This window comes from Nyctereutes procyonoides, unplaced genomic scaffold (assembly GCF_905146905.1).
Source record: "Nyctereutes procyonoides isolate TBG_1078 unplaced genomic scaffold, NYPRO_anot_genome, whole genome shotgun sequence".
In the NCBI taxonomy this organism is placed as follows: domain Eukaryota; kingdom Metazoa; phylum Chordata; class Mammalia; order Carnivora; family Canidae; genus Nyctereutes; species Nyctereutes procyonoides.
The window spans coordinates 4425690-4447595 of NW_026575042.1; the positions used below are offsets into that span (position 1 = coordinate 4425690).

At 42.1% G+C, this 21906-nt stretch overlaps 1 protein-coding gene across 1 annotated transcript in view; it reads left to right on the forward strand.

Moving 5' to 3' along the window:
* The first annotated feature begins 5787 nt into the window (after positions 1-5787).
* Positions 5788-21906, forward strand: part of PDCD6IP (programmed cell death 6 interacting protein) — an 85156-nt gene continuing 69037 nt past the window's right edge. The window contains exon 1 of the mRNA XM_055321145.1: positions 5788-6063. Within this exon, the coding sequence (XP_055177120.1) occupies positions 5855-6063 (209 nt within the window). The 5' untranslated portion in view covers positions 5788-5854. The remainder of the gene's footprint in view (positions 6064-21906) is intronic.

Here is a 21906-nt window from a genome sequence, read left to right on the forward strand (position 1 = left end):
AAAATCCAATCAAAAACTGGGCAGAAGATATGAACAGACATTTCTCCAAAGAAGATATACAAATAGAAGATAAACAGACACATGAAAAGATGCTCAACATCATTCAGCATCAGGGAAATACAAATTGAAACCACAATGAAATACCACCTTAAATGTCAGAAAGGCTAAAATTAACAAGTCAGGAAACCACAGATGTTGGCAAGGATGCAGAGAAATGGGAACCCTCTTACACTGTTGGTAGGAAGGTAAGCTGGTGCAGCTACTCTGGAAAACAGTATAGAAGTTCCTCAAAAAGTGAAAATAGAGGTACCCTGACCCAGCAATTGCACTACTGGGTATTTACCCCAAAGATAGAAATGTGATTCGAAGGGGCACCTGAACCCCAATGTCTATAGCAGCAATGTCCACAGTAGCCAATTATGGAAAGAGCCCAGATGTCCACTGACAGATGGGCAAAGAAGATATAGTATATATACACAATGGAATATTACTTAGCAATCAAAAAATGAAATCTTGCCACTTGCAATGACATGGATGGAACTAGAGAGTATTATGTTAAGCAAAATAAATCAGAGAGAGACAAATATTAAATGATCTCACTCATATGTAGAATTTAAGAAACAAAACAGTGAATCATAGGGGTAGGGAGGGAAAAATAAAACAAGAAATCAGGGCAGTAGACAAACCATAAGAGAATCCTAATCATGGGAAACAAACTGAGGGTCGATGGAGGGGTTGGGAGTAGGGGGTTGGAGTAAGTCGGTGAGGGGCATTAAGGAAGGCAAGTGATGTAATGAGACTGGGTATTATATAAGACTCATGAATCACTGAACTCTATCTCTGAAACTAATAATACACTGTATGTTAATTAATTGAATTCATTTTTATTTATTTTTTAAAAGATTTTATTTATTTATTCATGAGAGACAGAGAGAGAGAGAAAGAGAGAGAGAGAGAGAGAGAGAGAGGCAGAGACACAGGTCCGAGGGAGAAGCAGGCTCCCCGCAAGGAGCCCGATGGGGACAGGACTCGATCCTGGATCCTGGGATCACACCCTGGGCCAAAGGCAGACACCCAACTGCTGAGCCACGCAGGCGTCCCAATTAATTGAATTTAAACTAAAAAATTTTGGTGCTACGTAGACAAAATTTACACTCCTGTATGTGGAAAAAATGACTTTTTTTTGCATACATTTTAAAAATTTTTTAGAAGTTAAATATGCAAATAGATTAAAGAGACAAATAATTCTTTATTACATATTGCAAAAAACCCAGTGCCTCTGCCCAGCACCATTCCCTGCTTTCCGTTCCTTACGCAGGATGTGTCTCTACAGGTGACACAGGGGTACCATTCTTGCTGTTCTTGATTTCATTGTCTGTTTCTACTCATCTCCTCCCCTGAGGCCGTCCCCTGTCCCCTGGCAACCCAACACTCTAGAGTGTGGAGTAAGGAAGTGGGGACACGGCATTAACCTTCTGCCCTTCACTCTTTTTCAGACCCTTCCTCTCAGCACCCAAAGGCCTTCTCTTTCTTACATTGTGGGAACTTTCCATCAAACCTATTTACTCTCTTATTCCTTTAAAAAGCTCTTTTTTGTGGCCTTCTGGGCTTGGCTACTATAAGCCTCTTTTTCCTCAACAAATCTTGATGCCAGGGGCACCTGGGTGGCCCATTGGTTAAGTGTCCCATTCTTGATTTCAGCTCAGGTCATCATCTCAGGTTCCTAGGTTTGAGCCCAGCAGGGAGTCTGCTTCTCTCCTTCTGCCCTTCCCCCTCCCTCTGTCACTCTCTCAAATAAATGAATAAATCTTAAACAACATCAGCAAAGCTTAACTCCTCTAGAAATCATAAGTGCTTAATTTCAGGCTATTGTCTCAATATGGACTTCAAAAACTGTTTTGAAACTTACCTGTTTTCAGTGGGGTTCTATCCTTCTAAAGAGGCGATTATTTCCATTGGTTCAATCAGTGGGGATAAAGATGGGCTTACCGGAACTACAGATTATCAGGGAGGAAAATCTACTGATTTAATATCCTCCCTCCCCAAACATTACACTGAGACTACTATACTGTATGAATGCATTTTATGGAGTTTCACTACACAGATGGAAAATCAATGTTACCATTAAGTTTGGAAGCAAGTGAAACTCATTCTTGGAATGGATCACTGTTGCTCCTTAATATCCAGCCTCCCCCTCCTTCATGGGCATGGAGAAGACTACCTTTCCCAGTCCCACTGCAGTTTGATGGGACCATGTGAGAGGTTCTAGCCAGTTAGATCTGAGTGGAAGTGAGGGCTGAGGCATTGAATAGCTGCTGCACGATGCCATAGATTTCTTCTTCCCCTTTGAAAGTGGCATCTCATGTTGAGATAATTAGCTGTCTTATATAGGACTTTGTGTGTATAAGGGACAAATGTGTATTTTGTTAGGATACTAAGATTTTGAAATTGTTTATTATCAGAACACAAAGGTAGCCTATCCTAATATACCGTCCTTCTTTGGCCACTGGCCTACTGCCTAATTAATGATTATTGCCTAATTAACAACACTGGCATATGCCAAATTCTTTTCAAAGATTTATTTATTTATTTATTCATGAGAGACAGAGAGAGCAGCAGAGACACAGGCAGAGGGAGAAGCAGGCTCTCTGCAGGGAGCCCGATGAGGGACTCTATCCCAGGACCCCGGGATCACACCCTGAGCTGAAGACAGACACTCAACTACTGAGCTACCCAGGCGTCCCTGGCTTATGCCAAATTAATGAGGGTATATTACTGAGAAAGGCGTGTTACTTTGATAGTAGAAATCTGAATTTTTTTTAAAGCAGTGAAACTGATTTAAAAAATATTTACTGAGTGCCTACCACATGCCAAGTGCTGGGTACAACAGTATTAAAAAGAAAACACAATTTGCTTACATTCTAGTAGGGAAGTCAGACAAAAATTCAATCAACAACAACAAAAATATTTGCTAGTTCGGATAAATGTTTTGAAGGAAATAAACAATGGCTGAATTAGACATTAACAAAGGGGGAATCTAAATGGTATGATGGAGAGGAGACATTTCAACGTATGTATATGAAGAAAGTGAGGGGAGTAAGTATTGTCAATATTTGGAAAGAAAGATCTTAGTGAATTTGAGAACTGAAACAAGACCAATGTGACTGGGCAGTAATAAATGAGGAACAAGTGACAAAATATGAAATTGAAGAGATAATGCAGAAACAGATCACACTATAGTAGAGTTTGGATTTTATTTTAAATTCCATCAGAGGATCACTTTAATCTTCCCTTTACCGATGCCATACAGTTAACCACATCTATGTTCATTCCCCATCTGCCTCAACAAATGATTTATCCCACATCTTTCTGACAGTTAATCCCTCTTTGGGATTATGGTTACCCTTTCTTCTCCTCCTTTCATGTGCTTTGCGCCTTAGGCTCTTCTGATTCTTCATCCTCTCTCCAGTGCATCATTTTTGTCAACCAACCTATAAGATACTCCATCATATTCTGCCTTAAAAATATACCTACTCTGGTCCTATTTTTCCTAATTGATAGCTTCTGACCTATTTCTATCTCTCTGTGTTCCTTTATAGTCCCAGGGACTTAAAAATAATTTGTAGGCTGACTGCTGATTCCAAAACAGGACCTTTCTCTGAAGCTCTAATCTCATAAGCCCAATTGTGAATTTATTGACTCCATTTGAATGGCTAGATACAAACACTCCCCATCGCCTGCCCCCATCAGTGGATGATCAGTTTTCCTTGTATCAGTAAATGATTCTACTGACCACTCAGAAATTCAGGCACTGAAGCCAGGAGCCATCCGTGGTCACTCTATTCTCTTCACCTTCCTATACTGATTATCAGTAAATTCTTCAATTTGTAACTCAAAAAACACATAAATTTAGCTCACTCCTGCTAATGTTAGCTTTCTTGACCTCTTGCCTGGATTTCTGGCATGATCTCATGACTTGCCTCCTTACTTCCACTTTGCCTTTCTTTAATACATTCTCTACTTAGCAGCCAAAGTGGCTGTTTTAACTTAGAATTTTTTATTAATAAAAAAACCCACAAAAATTTGGTGGAATAAACTTTCATAACAAAAGTAGCATACGTGCTGTAAAAAACTTACACAAAAAAGATAGGCAAAACCCGTAAGTAGAGCTGATGGCTGTCAGGGGATGGGCAAAATGGGTGAAGTGAAGTGGGAGAGGTTTCCAGTTATGGAATGAATAAGTCATGGAGACAAAAGGTACAGCACAGGGAATATAGTCAATGGTATTGTAATAGCATTGTATGGTGACATATGGTAGCTACACTTGTGGTGAGCAGAGCGTAATTTGCAGACTTGTAAATCACTATGTTGTACACCTGAAACTAATGTAACATGGTGGGTAAGCTACGCTTCAATAGAAAAATTAAAAAAATGTAGCAAAATTCAACTATTACAAAAAAAGGTAAAAATAAGAAAATAAAAAAATATATTTCTACTTCCAAAGATTACAACTGCTAACACCTTACAGTATAATTCTAGATTTTTTTTTTTTGTAGTACAGATACACATATTTTGTATTTGTAATCAAAGTGAGGTACTGTAACATATACTATTCTGTGACTCAAGTTAAACATTTTTGCTTGGAATATATCACAGATGATATTATGTACTTCATACTACATCCCATCAAGAGGTACAATATCAGGTTGATACACAGGGTGGCCCCTGGGTGGCTCAGTGGGTTAAGCATCTGCTTTGGGATCAGGTCATGACCTCAGGGTCCCTGGACCCTGGAGCCCTGTGACGGGGCTCCCTGCTCAGCTGGGAGCCTGCTTCTTCCTTTCCCTTTCCCTCCCCCTCTCCCCCTGCTCCTGCTCTCTTTCGCTCATGAATTGTCTCTCTCAAGTAAATAAAAAATACAATAAATTCTATCATGCCAATATTGCCTAAATTCCATTTATCGCTTCCTTTGCATTTATTCTATAACACAGATTCTTTAACTAGGCCTCTAAAGCTGTGATCGATGGATGCCTGCTTACCCCTCCCATTTTATTTCTTTCCATTCCCCACAGGGTCTTCACATTTTTGCCACAGTTTGCTTCAACTCCCAGAACAAGGGCGGTGCCTGCGCCCTGGGGCCCCTGCACTTGCGCTCACTTGACCTGGGGGGCTCTGCCTCGCCGCTCTTCCCTTCCAATGCCAAGCCCGGGTCACGCCGCAGGTCGCACGTTAACCTTCCCAGAGACGCCTTCTCTAATCATCCTGTTTAAATCAGGTTCTCCCATGGGGCCCTACTACCGCACATCCCAAACACCCCGTGCTGCGTGCGTACCATGCCTTGCCCACCTTAGCACCTGCGCCCTGCCTGAGCTGACCGTGAGCTGCACGGTGGCAGGAAACTGGCTCCGCCGGCTCACTGCGCATCAGTCTTTGTGCTTAGCAGCCCCTTCAGTGAACTGCCATAGGTCACAATAACCCTGAGACTGCACGGTGGCAGCACCTACTTCAGAGCTGTGCGAGCGGAGCAACAGTGACTTGCACGCGAAAGCGCTCGGCCGGCCGCCGCAGCGCTGAGCCGGAGGCCGGGAACAGCACGCGCGGGAAGAGCCAGCTCCTCGCCGCGCGGCGCACGCCGGGCGGGGCCCAGCCGACGCGGCCGGGCCGGCTGCCTCACGTGACCCCGGCGACGCGCCGACTGCGCCTGCGTGGGGGCTCCCGGAAGTGGCCGGACCCAAAGCCCCGGCGGAGATCCCGTCCGTCGGCTAGTTGGTCCGCCCGCCCGCCCGCCCGCCCGCCCGCCTCTCCTCACCGCGCCGCGGTCTCTGCGGCCCGAGCAGCGGCCGAGGTGCTCGCCATGGCGACGTTCATCTCGGTACAGTTGAAGAAGACTTCGGAGGTGGACCTGGCCAAGCCGCTGGTGAAGTTCATCCAGCAGACGTACCCGAGCGGCGGCGAGGAGCAGGCCCAGTACTGCCGCGCGGCGGAGGAGCTCAGCAAGCTGCGCCGGGCCGCGCTCGGACGCCCGCTGGACAAGCACGAGGGCGCGCTCGAGACGCTCCTGAGGTGGGTGGGCCTCGGGCCGGCGGCGGGAAGGTGGTCCGGGCCGGCTGCCCCGCGGCTTCCTGCGCCTTTCCGGGGCCTCCCTCGCCCCCGCGGCCGGAGCCGTCGCCGGAGCCGTCGCCGTCGCCGTCGCCGTCGCCGTCCCGCCCCGCCCCGCCCCGCCCGGGCCGGCGTAGGTGCGGCCCGCATTCCTTCCCGGTGAGCGGGAGCGGCCGGCGGGCCCTGCTCCCCTCTCCCCGCTCCGCGGCTCCCCGGGCCGCTCCCCTACCGGCCCCGCACGCCCCAGCGCCGCAGCCCCTGGTCGGCTGGGGCTCGGCCACCGTCCACCTGGGACGCACGGTCGGCCCCGACTGCACTCTCTTGCCACATCTTCCTCGAACGAATTCTCACTTTTTGGGGTCTTCGGGACTCCCCCCGACCCCCGTTTCTTGCATCACCGCGAAAACTTTCTTGGCCAGGTTGAGCTTTCGTAATAATAGTCGTTGCTTGAAGGAGTGGGATTTGGGGCCCTGGAACGAACGTCTAGTACTTACTACATTTCTTTTAATTCGAGATGAGCCGTCTTCTTAGATTCATCATGATCGAATGACGGAGAATCACAAAGGTTAGGAGCTACGATTATTGAGCTTCAGTGACAGAGTGTTCAAGATCGGTTGTTTAAAATCAGTTTGTTCACAAGCAGGTTTGCACATGGAGTGGATTTGTTACCTTAACAAAAACAGACGCCTACGAACTCCTGCTGTATTTTACGAGGGTTCCGTTTGTGGTACTTTTAGGATAGGACGACGACATTCTTATAGTACTTTTTTTGTAAAAAACTTCCTTTTGCCTACTTGGTAGTGTGTCTCATTTCCTATGTGGAACATGTCCTGCTTGTTTCACAGGGAAACAGCTGTATTAGGATGCAAAGAGAAGCCCAACTAGTTTGTTCTCGTGTCTGAAAAGTCTAGGAATATTGCTTCTTTAGCCTTAAACATCACTGGAGATCATCTTGCATCCCTGATGATTCCCTAAGTAGAGGTGAGCTTTGTCCCTGTTTTGGAGACATGCCCCCTCGCAGCTCTACTGTAATTACAGTGGTCTAGAGTACTCAGGATCTTAAATAGGACAGTGCTTTTCTCCTCTCTGGCAAAAGTCCATGGGAGGGGACGCCTGGGTGGCTCAGCGGTTGAGTATCTGCCTTCGGTTCAGGTCGTGATCGCGGGGTCCTAGGATCGAGTCCCGCATCGGGCGCCCTGCATGGAGCCTGCTTCTCCCTCTGCCTATGTCTCTGCTTCTCTCTGTCTCTCATGAATGAATAAATAAAATCTTAAAAAAAAAAAAAAAAGTCCTTGGGAGGTCTCTGATTGGATTGGCTTGTGCCCATTTATGATAATGGGAAATAGGGGAAATAGGCTAATTTAATTGCTCTTGCCAGAGTCACTTTGCTGGTTTAATTTTTCCATCCCACATGGATCAGAGCGGTATTAATGTGGATTGGGAAAGGGCTGGTTCCCCAAAAGGAGTATATTGACTAGACTGCTCAGAGAGATTGTGACCCTTTGCTGTCATTTTTAAAGATGTGACTGTTGGTTGCAAAGATCATTAGTTTGGTACTTAGTTTGAAAACTTTGTTAAGGTAACCTAGGAATTCTTAGCCATTTTTTAGAACTAACATACTTTAAGAAAATCTCCAAAGTGATTTTTATGTAGACAAAATAGTATTCAATGAGAATTTTCTACCAGTAGTATTAAAAAGCATGACGGTGCTATGACATTGTGATGACAGTCTTGTTAAGTAGATAAAATTTGGCCCTAACTCTTAAGGAGCTTGGAGTTTTCAGAGACAATTGGTGCTCAATTTTAAGGCTAAAAGAAAAGAGGGGATGGCGATTTCAATAGGATTTTGCTGCGAACCTTAAAATCTTCACTCATTTGTTCAATCCTTATTCTTTTCTCAGGCATAAATGTGAGAACTATTCCTAGGTACTAGAGCTGTTGTGGAGATAGTGTCTTTGAAACTAACCATGTGTCATCAGTCATATTTGTATTACCCTTTTCTAGCCCATTCATTTAACAACTATGTATTTTTTTCATTTCTTGCCCTTCTAGTGTGTTAGGATAAGCTAATAGATAGGCTACATTCTGTTAAATTTTAACACGGAAGTGTGTATAAAATTTCCTTGAGCATGTATGCTATAAAAATGAAACAGTTGTGAGACAGTCAAGCAAGAAGAATATCTTTATTTTTTGATATTTTGTTATTTTTATTTTTAAAAAATTTTATTAATTAATTTGAGAGAGAGAGAATGAAACCTTGAGAGAGCATGAGCAAGGGGAGAGGGGTAGAGAGAGCGAGGGAAGCAGACTCCTCGAGGAGCAGGGACCCTGATGCAGGACTTGATTCCAGGACCCTGGGATCATGACCTGAGCTGAAGGCAGATGCTTAACCCAATGAGCTACCTAGGCACCCTCACATTTTATTTTATTTTTTTAAAATTTTATTTGTTTATTCATAGACACAGAGAGGCAGAGACATAGGCAGAGGGAGAAGCAGGCTCCATGTAGGGAGCCCAATGTGGGACTGGATCCCAGGACTCCAGGATCACGCCCTGGGCTGAAGGCAGAACGCCACCCAGGCGTCTTTAGAATTTAATTTTTTTTTAAAGTAGGCTCCACACCCAGCGTGGAGTTCAAACTCATGACCGTGAGATCAAGAGTTGCATACTTGCCAGCCAGGTGTCTCTGGAATCTCTAACTTTATTTTTATTTTTTGAATCTCTAACTTTAATAATTATGTTTCGGCAATTGTGTAAACTGAATGTTAATTTACATTTTTTGAACTTGGTGAACTTTTTATTTTATTTTTTTTAAATTATTTATTTATTTATTAGAGCACATGTGCATGCAAGCTGGTAAAAGGGCAGAGGGATAGGGAGAGGGAGAAAATGTTAGCAGACTTCCTATTGAGCCAGCTGAGCATGGAGCCAAGAGCAGTGCTCATCCCATGACCCTGAGATCATGACCTGAGCTGAAATCAAGAGTTGGATGCTTAATTGACTGAACCACCTAGGTGCTCCTAATTTAATGAACTTTTAATAAAATTTTTGAATCAGAAGGTTGGAGCTAATTTCTGAAGAATAGAAGCTAGCTTGATAAGTCCTGGTACCCAGCACAATATAGAGGTCCTGTGATGGATTTGTCTTTTTATTATTACTAACTCATAGAGATCTATTAAGATTTCCTAAAATATCCATTTGTACTTGTAAGTATGATATTGAGAATGGACATTATATTTTACAAAGTTTATTTAACTAAAAATTGATCAGAAGAGCCTTGGTAAACTTTAGGGTGATCAGAGGGAAACCATGCTCTGTTTTTTTTTTTTTTTTGGAAGGAAACTTCAGATATCAGTGCCTGTGTCTTTTGTGGCAGTTAGGTTTTTTTTAGAGAGAAAGCTTCCAGTCTTCTATGAAAAAGCCTGGTTGTCAACTTTCTGAAATTTGATATAGGGGAATGGAGGTTGGGGATTTTAGCAATCATATATGCAGTCTTATACCACCTAGTTTAGTGTGATACTTGTATTAGGGTTGGATTTAGCTGCAAGTACTAGATTTTAAATTATCAGTGAGTTAAATTGTATTCTTGTGTAGAAAGCTGGAGGTAATTCTGGTTGTCGGGATGGTATAGTGGTTCTGTGAAGTTCATCAGGCTTGATTGAGTGTCTTCCAGCTATCTGTTCTATAAACTGAGAGTCGTTTTCAAAGCCCAGATAGTAGTCATACCCAAGTTTCAGATAGTAGGAAAGAAGAAGGGAGAAAGGAGGCAGAAGGCTCAGTTTCTGGAATATTTCCTGGAAACTGCCTCCAAAACCCCACTCATATGTTATTGGCTGTTCATATATGTCCACATCTAGGAGGATAGAAAAAGGAATTTTTATTAAGGGCAGTCATATACCCACCTGAAATCTGGGGTTCTGTTAGTGAGGGAGGAGAGAGAATGATGCAGGCAGTTAGCACTCCAGCCATAGCCTCTCGGTCTGCTTCTTCCCACCTTAGCTGTGCTAGATATCCCTAACATTTTCCTCAGAGGAGTGGAGCTGGGAGACTAAAGGTGTCTTTCAAAGATTTTCAAGCATACCTTCTCTTCCCAGACTCATGCTAGATTCTTTCCTTGAGTATCTCATGTTTCTTAATTTCTGGCTCCTCTTGCATGATTTGGTTTATATTTCGTTAGCTCCCTCCCCTCTAGGCAGTCAGATTTTCTGCTTTCTTTCTCTGCTTCATTCATCCACTTCTCACCTTTTAGAAAATTTCCTGAAACCTCTTGTATACTATTATGCTGTTTCCCATTGTCTCTCCTCGTGCATTTACATTTTTTAAATATTTTATTCCTTTTTTAAATGGAATTTTGGGAGGAAACAGAGAAGGATGTTTATTCAGATCTCTGGTTAACTGGAAGACAGTTAACAGGCTCTCCGCAGTAGTTTTATCAACTTGCATTCCCATCAGCAGGAATATGTGAATTTTTTATTCCTCCACATTTTTGCTGATACTTGCTAGTTAATAATTTAAATTATTGCTTTTTGTGAAATGATGGGTGAGAGATGGTATCTTGTTTTCGCTACATTGCCCAGATTTCTCTGAGGTAGAACATCTTATATTTACTGGTCACTTAGTTTCTTTTAATGTGAATGGTCTGTTCTTTTTCTTTGCACATTTTCTGGGTTGCTTGTTTTTTTTTTTTCCTTACTGATTTTTAGGAGCTTTTACATTTTCTGGTTATTTATCCTTTTTTTTCCTTCTTCTTCTTTTTTTTTTTTTTTTTTTTTAAGATTTTACTTATTCATGAGAGAGACACACACACACACACACACACACACACAGACAGAGGGGCAGAGACACAGGCAGAGGGAGAAGTAGGCTCCATGCAGGGAGCCTGATGTGGGATTCGATCCTGGGTCTCCAGGATCACTCCCTGAGCTGAAGGTGGCACTAAACCACTGGGCCACCAGGCTACCCTCTGGTTGTTTATCCTTTTCCCATCATGTGTATTGTAAATATCCATATTTAAGTCTTGTTTCTTTTTTTTTTAATTTTTTTTATTTTTTTTATTTATTTATGATAGTCACACAGAATGAGAGAGAGAGAGAGGCAGAGACACAGGCAGAGGGAGGAGCAGGCTCCATGCACCGGGAGCCTGACGTGGGATTCGATCCTGGGTCTCCAGGATCGCGCCCTGGGCCAAAGGCGGGCGCCAGACCGCTGCGCCACCCAGGGATCCCTTAAGTCTTGTTTCTTAATTGTTTTTATGATGTTTGTCATACAGAAATGCTTGCGAAATGTTTTATTTTTATAATCAGTAGTTGTAATTTTTTCTTATTCCTAATGTGCATGTGTTACATGTGATTTTCCCCAGTGGTCAAATTTGCTAAGGGCTTGGTCCCTACCTTTTTTTTAAAACAAAACAAAACAAAACAAAAAACAAAACAAAACAAAACAAATCGAGGGGCATCTGGGTGGCTCAGTTGGTTAACTGTCTGACTTCGATTTAGGTCATGATTTCAGGGTCCTGGGATGGAGCCTAGAGTCCGGCTCCCTGTTCCACGGGGACCCTGCTTGTCCCTCTGCCCCTCCCCTGGCTTGTCTTTCCTCCCTCTCTCTCAAATAAATAAATACAAACCTTAACTTAGTGTATGTTTTTTTGGTTTGTTTTCTGCGTTTGTTACTCATTTTTCTTTTTCCCCTTTCTTTTTGTATTGAATGATTATCTTTTCATCTTTTGTTTTTCTGATACCTTTTTTTTAAGGACTACATGCTTTTTCTCAGTCTTTTGGTTACATCCATAGGTTTTGATATTAGTATTTTCATTGACATTTTTTTAAAATTTTTATTTATTTATGATAGTCACACACAGAGAGAGAGAGAGGTGCCCCTAAAACTAGAATTTCTAATGGGAGTTTGTTCTATACCTGCCCTTTGTATGTTCAAAAGGATGAATTCATTTCCTAGGTTTTTTTTTTCCCCTGTGAGCTTTTAAAAATTGAGCTATGGATATTTGCTCTAAGGTGACTGAAGTTTATAAAGTTATTGGGGAACGTATAAAGGTACTTCTGAATAGCTGCAAAATAATAATCTATAGCTATCATTTATGTCACATAAACTATACATCAACACTATGTTAAGTACTTAGCATGTATTGTATAATCTTTTTCCACATGCTTAAATTCACTGATCTATTACCTCACATTACGAAGGGTTTGGAGAGGTTATTCATAATTTGCACATAGTCAAAACGGCTCTGAGTTGGTGGAGTTGGGATTCAAACTCAGGGTCATCTGACTTGCAAGCCCAAGCAAGTTTAGGGTTTTATAATTGATAAAAAAAAGTACTTCTAAAATATTAAAGGTATGTTTGGGTTCTTTGTAGCATTATTTCCCATAACACACTTTTCCTTTTTCCTTTTCCTTTTCCCTTTCCCTTTCCCTTTTTCCTTTTCCTTTTCCTTTTCCTTTTCCCTTTCCCTTTCCCTTTCCCTTTTCCTTTTCCTTTTCCTTTTCCTTTTCCTTTTCCTTTTCCTTTTCCTTTTCCTTTCCTTTCCTTTCCTTTCCTTTCCTTTCCTTTCCTTTCCTTTCCTTTCCTTTCCTTTCCTTTCCTTTCCTTTCCTTTTCAATTTTAAAAAAAGATTTTTACTTATTTATTCAAGAGAGACACCGAGAAAGAGAGAGGCAGAGAAAGAGAGAGGCAGAGACACAGGCACAGGCAGAGGGAGAAGCAGGCTCCTTGCAGGGAGCCCAACGTGGGATTCAATCCAGGGTCTCCAGGATCACGCCCGGGCTAAAGGCGGTGCTAAACCACTGAGCCACTGGGACTGCCTTCTTTCCTCTCCCCTCCCCTCCCCTCCCCCCCTCCCCTCCCCTCCCTCCCCTCCCCTCCCCTCCCTCCCCTCCCCTCCCCTCCCTCCCTTCCCCTCCCTTCCCCTCCCTTCCCCTCTCTTTCTTCTCTGGTATAGGACCCTGGTTTGCTTTCTTCCTTATTAGAGGTATAGCCTGAGCTAGAATCTGCTGATCTAGTAAATCATATTTAAATGATAGAGAAGTGGGTAGATTCTTTTGTTTCTGTTCCTGTTCCCTCTCTTGGAATTTTGAGACCTGAGATCAAGGTTGAATTACAAGGGGTGGTATGATGGAATTTTTTTAAGGAGTAGTTCATTGTATTTAGTGCTACTGTAGGAACAGCATTTTGCCTGTGGTAACTGCAGTTATCAATGGCTGCTTTCTTTGAAAAGCATTAGTTGGTCTCTCTTGGAGTTTACTCCATGTGAGTCAGATATTGTTGATTTCCAATGACTGCTGTCCCATAGTACTTTATTTTATAATTTTTAATATAAATTTTATAATAAGTTTTATATAAATTTTATAATTTTTGAGGATTCCATATAACTTCTGGTCACTCAAGTATAGGCTGTAAATCCACTGTTTCCCTACACAACTTAAGTTTTGAGAGTTGACCCCCAAAACTTTGAATAGAGTAGTTAAAAAAATTTTTGGACATTCTGTTGCCTTTCTCTTTTTTTCCTGATCCATTTGCAGAGAAAGTAGCTTCTTGCTTACTCTTTAGAACAGAAGTCAGCAAACTAAGGCCTGCCCAGCTGCCTATTTTTGTATTGTCCACAGCCACTTCTCTAGTGGACTAGGGCTGTGAGCCTTGGAGACCTTGCTGGAGTGTTCCCTTCTGTCGGATCTCCTTTATTCCCAGCGCCTTCCTCCCTAGCTGCTGGTCACATCTCACTGCTGCCCAGGGTTTGCTTTGGTGCCACCTACACTTGGCAGTGAATGTAGAATCTCAGACTGGGAATTGGTGACTCAGCAAATTGCCTTGTCTCCAGCCGCTGAGCCAGCTGCCCAAGTTGAGATGACGGCTCTTGACGGCTCTCTGGGAGAAGACAAGGGTGTGCTGGAATTTGGGTGTCACTAGGGCCAAGAGTGAAGCTGACTGTATTGGGACCCTCTTTACCAGACTGGATACTATTCCTTTGGAAATGGCTCCAGCTAATGACAGTTGGACCTACTGTGCCCCCTAAGATGGCCTAACTTAGATAAAGAAGCTATAGGTCAGGCAGGACTTTTCTTTGTTGTTATATAAGGACCTACACATTATCCTTGGTTTTGCCTTTTGCTTGGCAAAGCCTGCAATAGCCCTTCTCAGAAAAAGTTTGTAAATCCCCACCCTATAGCCATATGGGCCTTCTTACTGTGCCATGCATCTCCTCAGGCACACCGTTGCCTTCTAATGCCTCAGGCCCTTGGTACTTGCTGTTCTGTCCTAGGCATTTTCTTTAGTAGCTCCTGTTCATTCTCAAAACAGAATTTTGAGTTTTACTTTTCAGAGATAAGGAAAAAAGTTACTTTTTAAAAACTTTGCATTTTACTGATTTGTTTGAGGCTTGCAATAAAATGGTTAGCAAAGAGACCCAGTCTCTGCTCTCAGGGAGCTTAGAATCCTTTGAGAGAAAAGACATTTAACATAATTTTACAAGTAAATATATTACAAACTGTGATAAATTCTATGAAGGCAGAGTTCAGAGGCTTAAGAGATTATAAAGGGAGAGGGGAACTAATTTAAAACAGGAGTTAGAGTGACTGCCCTTATACTTTTTTCTATATATTTTTAAAGATTTCATCTTATTTACTAAAGATTTTATTTATTTATGAGAGAGTGTGGGCAGACACACATGAGTGGGGGAAGGGGTAGGGGGAAGGAATCTTTTAGGCAGGCTTCATGCTGAGCAGGGAGCCTGATGCAAGGCTTGATCCCAAGACCCATGATGAGATCATGACCTGAGCCAAAATGAAGAGATGGAAGCTTAACCCACTGAGCTACCCAGGCATCCCTGCCCTTATAACTTCTGCCACCACTGTAGAACACCCTGGTCCATGCTACCATCATCTTTTTTTTTTTATTTTTTTAAGATTTTATTTATTTATTTGCTAGAGAGTGTACAAGCAAGGGGGGAGGAGCAGAGGGAGAAGCAGACTCCCCACTGAGCAGGGAGCCTGATGTGGGGCTCTGACACAGGGCTTGATCTTAGGAACCTGAGGTCATGATCTGTGCCGAAGTCAGATGCCCAACCAATTGAGTCACCCAGGCACCCCGCTACCATCATCTCTTGACTGGATTACAGTAATAGCTTCCTGACTGATCTCTCTTCTGCTCTTGCACAATTGCACATCAGTTTTGCACACAGCAGCCATGGATGATGACTCTGCGAAAATAGGTTAGCTCATGTTATTCTTTTGTCCAAACTCTCTGATGGTTCCTCTTCTTACTGTATATAGTAGAAGCCAAAGTCTTAGAGTTGTACTCAAGACCTCATTACTACTTTGATTCCATCTCTTACTGTTGTTTTCTCCTGCACTTGTTCTATGACCTTACTGGCCTGCTTGCCATGGCAGGATATTTTCAGTGATACTCCTGTCCCAGCTTCTTGGCACTTGATCTTCCATTGACTGGTAATGCTTTTATCTTACTTATCTACTTGCCTCATCACATCACCTCCTTCTTGCTTTCTCTGTTATTTATGATGTTTTAGATTTTTACAAGTAACCACATATAGTGATTCAAGACCCCAGTCTCTTTTTTTCTTTTTTTTTTTTTGTGATTTTATTTATTTATTAATGAGAGACAGAGGCAGAGGGAGAGGCAGGCTCCCTGTGAGGAGCCCGATGAGGGACTCAATCTTGGGAGCTCAGGATCACACCTTGAACCTAGGGCAGACACTCAACCACTGAGCCACCCAGGTATCCCAAGACCCCGGTTTTCTCATATTATCCCCTATAACACTTTGTCCTTCTTCCTTCTTTTTCTCTATAATCTATTTTTACTTTTTTTTTTTTAGATTTTATTTATTGGAGAGCGAGAGAGTGTGTGCACGAGAGCAGGAGGAGGGGCAGAGTGAGAAGGAGAAGCAGACTCCTTGTTGAGCAGGGAACCCCACTTGGGACTTCATCCCAGGACCCTGGGATCATGACCTGAGCCTAAGGCAGACAGCTAACTGAGCCACAGAGGCCTCTATACTATATTTTTACTTATCTATATTGTCTATCCCTCTAAAAGTAAGCTTTACAAGGGCTCAAAATTGTAAATACTTAACTGCTGAATTTCTATGTCCTAGAGCTATGTTTGGTGCATTGTAAATTCTTAGTCTATATTTGTTGAAAGGGCAAGTGAATGAATGAATGAGAGGAGGACTTTTTTTTTTTTTTGTTTTGTTTCAAAGATTTACTCATTCGAGGGAGCTTGAATGTGAGCTGGTGGGGAGGGGCGGATGGAAAGAATCTCATGCAAAGAGAAAAACTTCTAGAGAAAAAAAGTTTTCAGAGAAAAAAATAGGTGAAGGCCCTAAGCCAGGAGTGAGCATAGATAGACTAATGACTAGAATGTGTAGTGAATATTCTCAGATGAGGCCGAATAGTTGAGTGATGGCTAGATAATTCCAGACTCTGTCAAAAATTTGGTATGTGGGGATCCCTGGGTGGCGCAGCGGTTTGGCGCCTGCCTTTGGCCCAGGGCCTGATCCTGGAGACCCGGGATCGAGTCCCACATCAGGCTCCTGGTGCATGGAGCCTGCTTCTCCCTCTGCCTGTGTCTCTGCCTCTCTCTCTCTGTGTGTGTGACTATCATAAATAAATAAAAATTAAAAAAAAAAATTTGGTATGTAATTTGAAGAATAATAGGAATCCATTAAAGAGTTTAAGTATTTAATATTTCAGTGTTCATTTTTTTCCAGAGTTCATTTTTTTAAGTAGAAGAATATTCTCCTACATAACCATAGTACAACTTTCAAAATTAGGAAGTTATCATTGAATTGCCATTTAATCCATAAAACACATCCAGATTTTGCCAGTTCCCCCGATAATGTTTACACGTGTGGGATCTAATCCAGGATCCTGCATTGCATTTAATTGGCTCTTTAGTGTCCTTCAGTCTGGAACAGTTTTGTTTTTCCTTGTTTTTCACAACCTTGACATTTTTAAAGTGTACAGGCTACTTTGTAGACTGTCCCTCAGGGTTTGTCTTATATTTTCTTGTCATTTATGCGTTTTTGGACAGTAGTACCACCAAAATGCAGCTCTTGTGTTTTCTTTTTGTTTTTTTGTTTTGGTGTCTTTCAGGAAGAACTTGATTTTGATTTGTCCTGTGCTGCTAATGTTTAACTTTATCACTTGGTCAAGATGATATCTGTCAGTTTTGACCTTACAGTTTTTTTTTTTTTTTAAGATTTTATTTATTTATTCAGAGAGAGGAGGGAGAGAGAGAGGCAGAGACACAGGCAGAGGGAGAAGCAGGCTCCATGCAGGGAGCTGACATGGGACTTGATCCTGGGTCTCTAGGATCACACCCGGGCTGCAAGGCGGTGCTAAACTGCTGCGCCACCTCGGCTGGCCATTGACCTTACAGTTAATAAGTATGTTGATAATTAGTATTTCATGGGGAGATATTTTGAGTCTTTGTAATACTCTATTTTCAACAAACTTTTTTGCTTTAGCAGCCAGTGATGTATCTTACCTAAAACAGATATTATACTCTGAAAGGTGCCAACTGGCGATTTTTCTAACTCTGTTATATCTTCTAGTGTTACTAGGTGGCATTGAACAGTAGGTTAGCACTTTGCTGTTCACATATTTATTTGTTTTATTTGCTTCAGATTGGTATTCTTATTTTCCTCAATGGTTTATGATTTGTTGTTTATTTAAATTTTTCTGGATTTGGCTAGCAGGGGCCTCTTAAAGCTAGTTCTTGTGTCTTTGACATGTTATTTTTTTAGTACTTCCTTAACTCTGACACATAGCAAGATGCTTTAGGCTTGAATCTTGAATTTTCTTGGTCTCAGGAATAGAATCTGCCATTTTTTAAAGGAGTATTGGCTCCTAAAGCAGAATATTACTCATCTGGGCTCTAGGTGTGCTTATTGCTGCTGAGGTATAACAGGGCTTCGAGGCCCTTTCAGTATATACATTTAGGAAATACACTCACACACACATTTATATCTGTTTTTGTATTTCTTCACTATATTAAAAAATAAGTTCACACTGATATCTCCAATTCCAAGCAGAAGCGACAGAATTTATTCTAGCCATCTCTCTTCCCATGTTTGTAACTCCTTTCTCTTATAGTTAGAAACTTAGCTTAAATTGTTTTCTGTTTGTAACCAAACTCATGGCCATGTCAGCCAAAAACTTGGTCTCAGATGTGCTGCCCCTCCCCCTGAAAAATTTGCCTCAACATGATAAGGGAAGAAGATAAGGGAAGAAGGAAAGATTACAGGCCAGTTAGAAGGCTTGTCCTTGGTTACTCACAATCCCCCTTTGCTAGCTCAAAGGTCATCCTGATGAGAGAGAAGACTCCTTCATGTTTGATGATTATTCTGGCTGCTGTGTGGAGAACAGATTGAAAAGAATGAGAAGGAGCTCGTGGGTGGCTCAGTCAGTTAAATGTCTGCCTTCAGCTCAGGTCATGATCCCAGGGTTCTGGGATCGAGTTCTGCTTCGGGTTCCTAGCTCAGTGGGGAGTCTGCTTCTCCCTCAGCCTCTGCCTTGCTTCCCTCCACTTGTGCATGCCCTTTCTCTCTCTCTCATATAAATAAAATCTTAAAACAAAAAATGAGAAAGGACTCAAAGAGACAAGGGAGGTTGGCTAGGAGACGTTTTGATTTAGTCTAATTCAAACGAGGATAGAAGTTTTTTTTTTTTTTAAGATTTTATTTATTCATTTGAGAGAGAGAGAAGCGTGCGTGAGGGGGGGGAGTGGAGGGGGTGGGTAGGGAAGAGCAGAGGCAGCAGGAGAAGTGACTTCCCACTGAGCAGAGAACCCGAAGCAGGGCTTGATTCTAAGACCGTGGCATCATGACCTGAGGGAAGGCAGAGGGCCAACCAACTGAGTCACCCAGGTGCCCCCAAAGGTTTTTTTTTTTTTAATCTAGTATAGTTAACATACAGTGTTAGTTTCAAGTATACAATATAGTGATTCAGCATTTCTGTACATTAAGTGCTCATCAAGATAAGTATATTCTTCTTTTTTTTTTTTTTAAAGATTTTATTCATTCATGAGAGACATAGAAAGAGAGAGAGGCAGAGACATAGGCAGAGGGAGAAGCGGCTCCATGTAAGGAGCCTCATATGGGACTTGATCACGGACTCCTTGATCACTCCATATGCCAAAGGCAGGGGCTCAACCACTGAGCCACCCAGGCATCCCGATAAGTATATTCTTAATGTGGAAGAACTTAGAGCTTTTCTTTCCCCTGTGGTCAGGAACGTGACAAGGATGGCCACTCTGACCACTTTTATTCAACACAGTACTAGAAGTCCTAGCCACAGCAGTCAACAACAAGATATAAAAGGCATTCCATCCCGTACACAAAAATCCCATTTACAATTGCATCAAAAATAATATGATACCTAGGAATAAACCTAAAGAGAAAAGAGATGAAGATCTGTACTCTGAATACTGATGAAAGAAATTGAAGACGACACAAAGAAATGGGAAAAAGTTCCACGTTCATGGATTGGAAGAACAAGTATTGTTAAAAATATCTATACTGGGACGCCTGGTGGCTCAGTGATTAAGCGTCTGCCTTTGGTTCAGGACGTGGTACTAGAGTCCCAGGATCGAGTCCTATATTGGGTTCCCTGCATGGAGCCTACTTCTTCCTCTGCCTATGTCTCTGCGTATCTCTCATGAATTAAAAAAAAAAAATTATATTACCCAAAGCAATCTACACGTTTATTGTAGTTCTTATCAAAAATATCAACAGCATTTTTCACAGAACTAGAACAAACCTAAAGTTTGTATGGAACCACAAAAGACCCAGAATAGCCAAAGCAATCTTGAAAAAGAAAAACTAAGGTGCCTGGGTAGCTTAGTTGGTTAAACATCTGCCTTCGGCTCAGGTTGTGATCTGGGAGTTCTGGGATTGAGCCCTGGGTAAGGCTGTCTGCTCCCTTAGTAGCAGAGAGTCTACTTCTCTTTCTCCGTCTGCCCCTTCCCCTGTTTGTGTGTGCTCACTCGCTCTCTTTCTCTCTCTCTCTCTGTCTCTCAAATAAACATGAAATCTTATGCTAGAGGCATCATAATTCTGGACTTCATGTTATATTAAAAAGCTGTAATAATCCAAACAGTCTGGTACTGGCACAGAATAGATACATAGATCAATTAAACAGAATAGAAAACCCAGAAATGAACCCACAATTATGTGGTCAGTTAATCTTCGACAAAGTAGGATAGAATATCAGTTGGTAAAAAGTCTCTTCAGCAATTGATGTTGGGGAAACTGTACCACTTTCTTAAACCATACACAAAAATAAATTCAAAATGGATTAAAGGGGAGATGCCTGGGTGGCCCAGTTGGTTGAGCATACGACTCTTGGTTTCACCTTGGGTGGTGATCTTGGGGTCATGAGATTGAGCCCTGCATTGGGCTCTGCATTCAGCTTAGAATCTGTTTGGGATTCTTTCTCTCTATCCTTGCTCCTCCCCTCTGCATTCTCTCTCTCTCAAATTGGTAAATCTTTTTTTTTTTTTTAATGTATTTTTATGTTTGAGAGAGTGAGTGCACATGAGAGAGAGCACAAGCAGTAGGGAGAGTGGTAGAGGGAGAAGCAAACTCTTTGCTGAGCCACGGTGTCTGATCCGGGACTCTATTTCAGGACCCGGGATCATGACCTGAGCCAAAGGCAAGTGCTCAACTGACTGAGCCACTCAGGCGCCCTGGGTAAAGAAATCTTAAAAAAAAAAAAAAAAAAAAATGCTTAAGGACCTAAATGTGGGCCTGAAACCATAAAAATCCTAGAAGAGAACATAGACTAACTTCTCTGACAGTGGTAGCAATTTTTTTCTAGATGTGTCTTCTGAGGCAAGGGGAGCAAAAGTAAAATTAATCATTAGGACTACATAAAAATAAAAAGGTTTTGCACAATAAAGGAAACAATCTATAAAACTCAAAGATAATCGATGGAATGGGAGAAGATACTTGTAAATGATATATCCAGTGTAGTGTGTGCAAAATGTATAAAGAATTTATAAATCTTAACACCCCCAAAATAATTCAGTTAAAAAATGGGCAAAAGACATGATGCACAACAGACACATGAAAAGATGCTCAGCATTACACATCATCAAGGAAATGCAAGTCAAATCTATAATGAGTGTTGCCTGGCTGGCTCTGTTGGTTAAGTGTCCTCCTCTTGATTTAGGCTCAGGTCATGATCGAGGTCCTGGGAATTGAACCCTGTGACCGGCTCCCTGCTCAGTGGGAAGTCTGCTTGTCTCCCTTTCCCTCTGTCCATCCCTTCTTCACGTGTGTGCATGCATGCTTTCTCCCTCAAATAATAAATCTTTAAAAAGTAAAACTATGATGAGATACCACCTCACACCTGTCAGAATGGCTAAAATAAAAAACATATACAACAAATGTTGGTGAGGATGTGGAGAAAAAGGAAACACTTGTGTACTTTTGGTGCAAACTGGTGCAGCCACTGTGAAGGACAGTATGGAGGTTCCTCAAAAAATTAAAAATAACAGTGCCTGGGTGACTGAATCAGTTAAATATGTATCCCACTCTTGATTTTGGCTTAGGTCATGATCTCAGGGTCATGAAATCACTGTGTTGGGTTTCACATTGGACATGGAGCCTGCTTAAGATCTTTCTCTTTCTCTATCTCCCTCTGCCCCTTTTCTGATTCACTTACAAAAACATTAAAAAATAGACCTATCATATGATGCATTAACTACACTACTGGGTATTTACCCAAAAGAATATGAAAAACTAATTTGAAAAAAATATATGCATTGCTATATTTATTCAAAC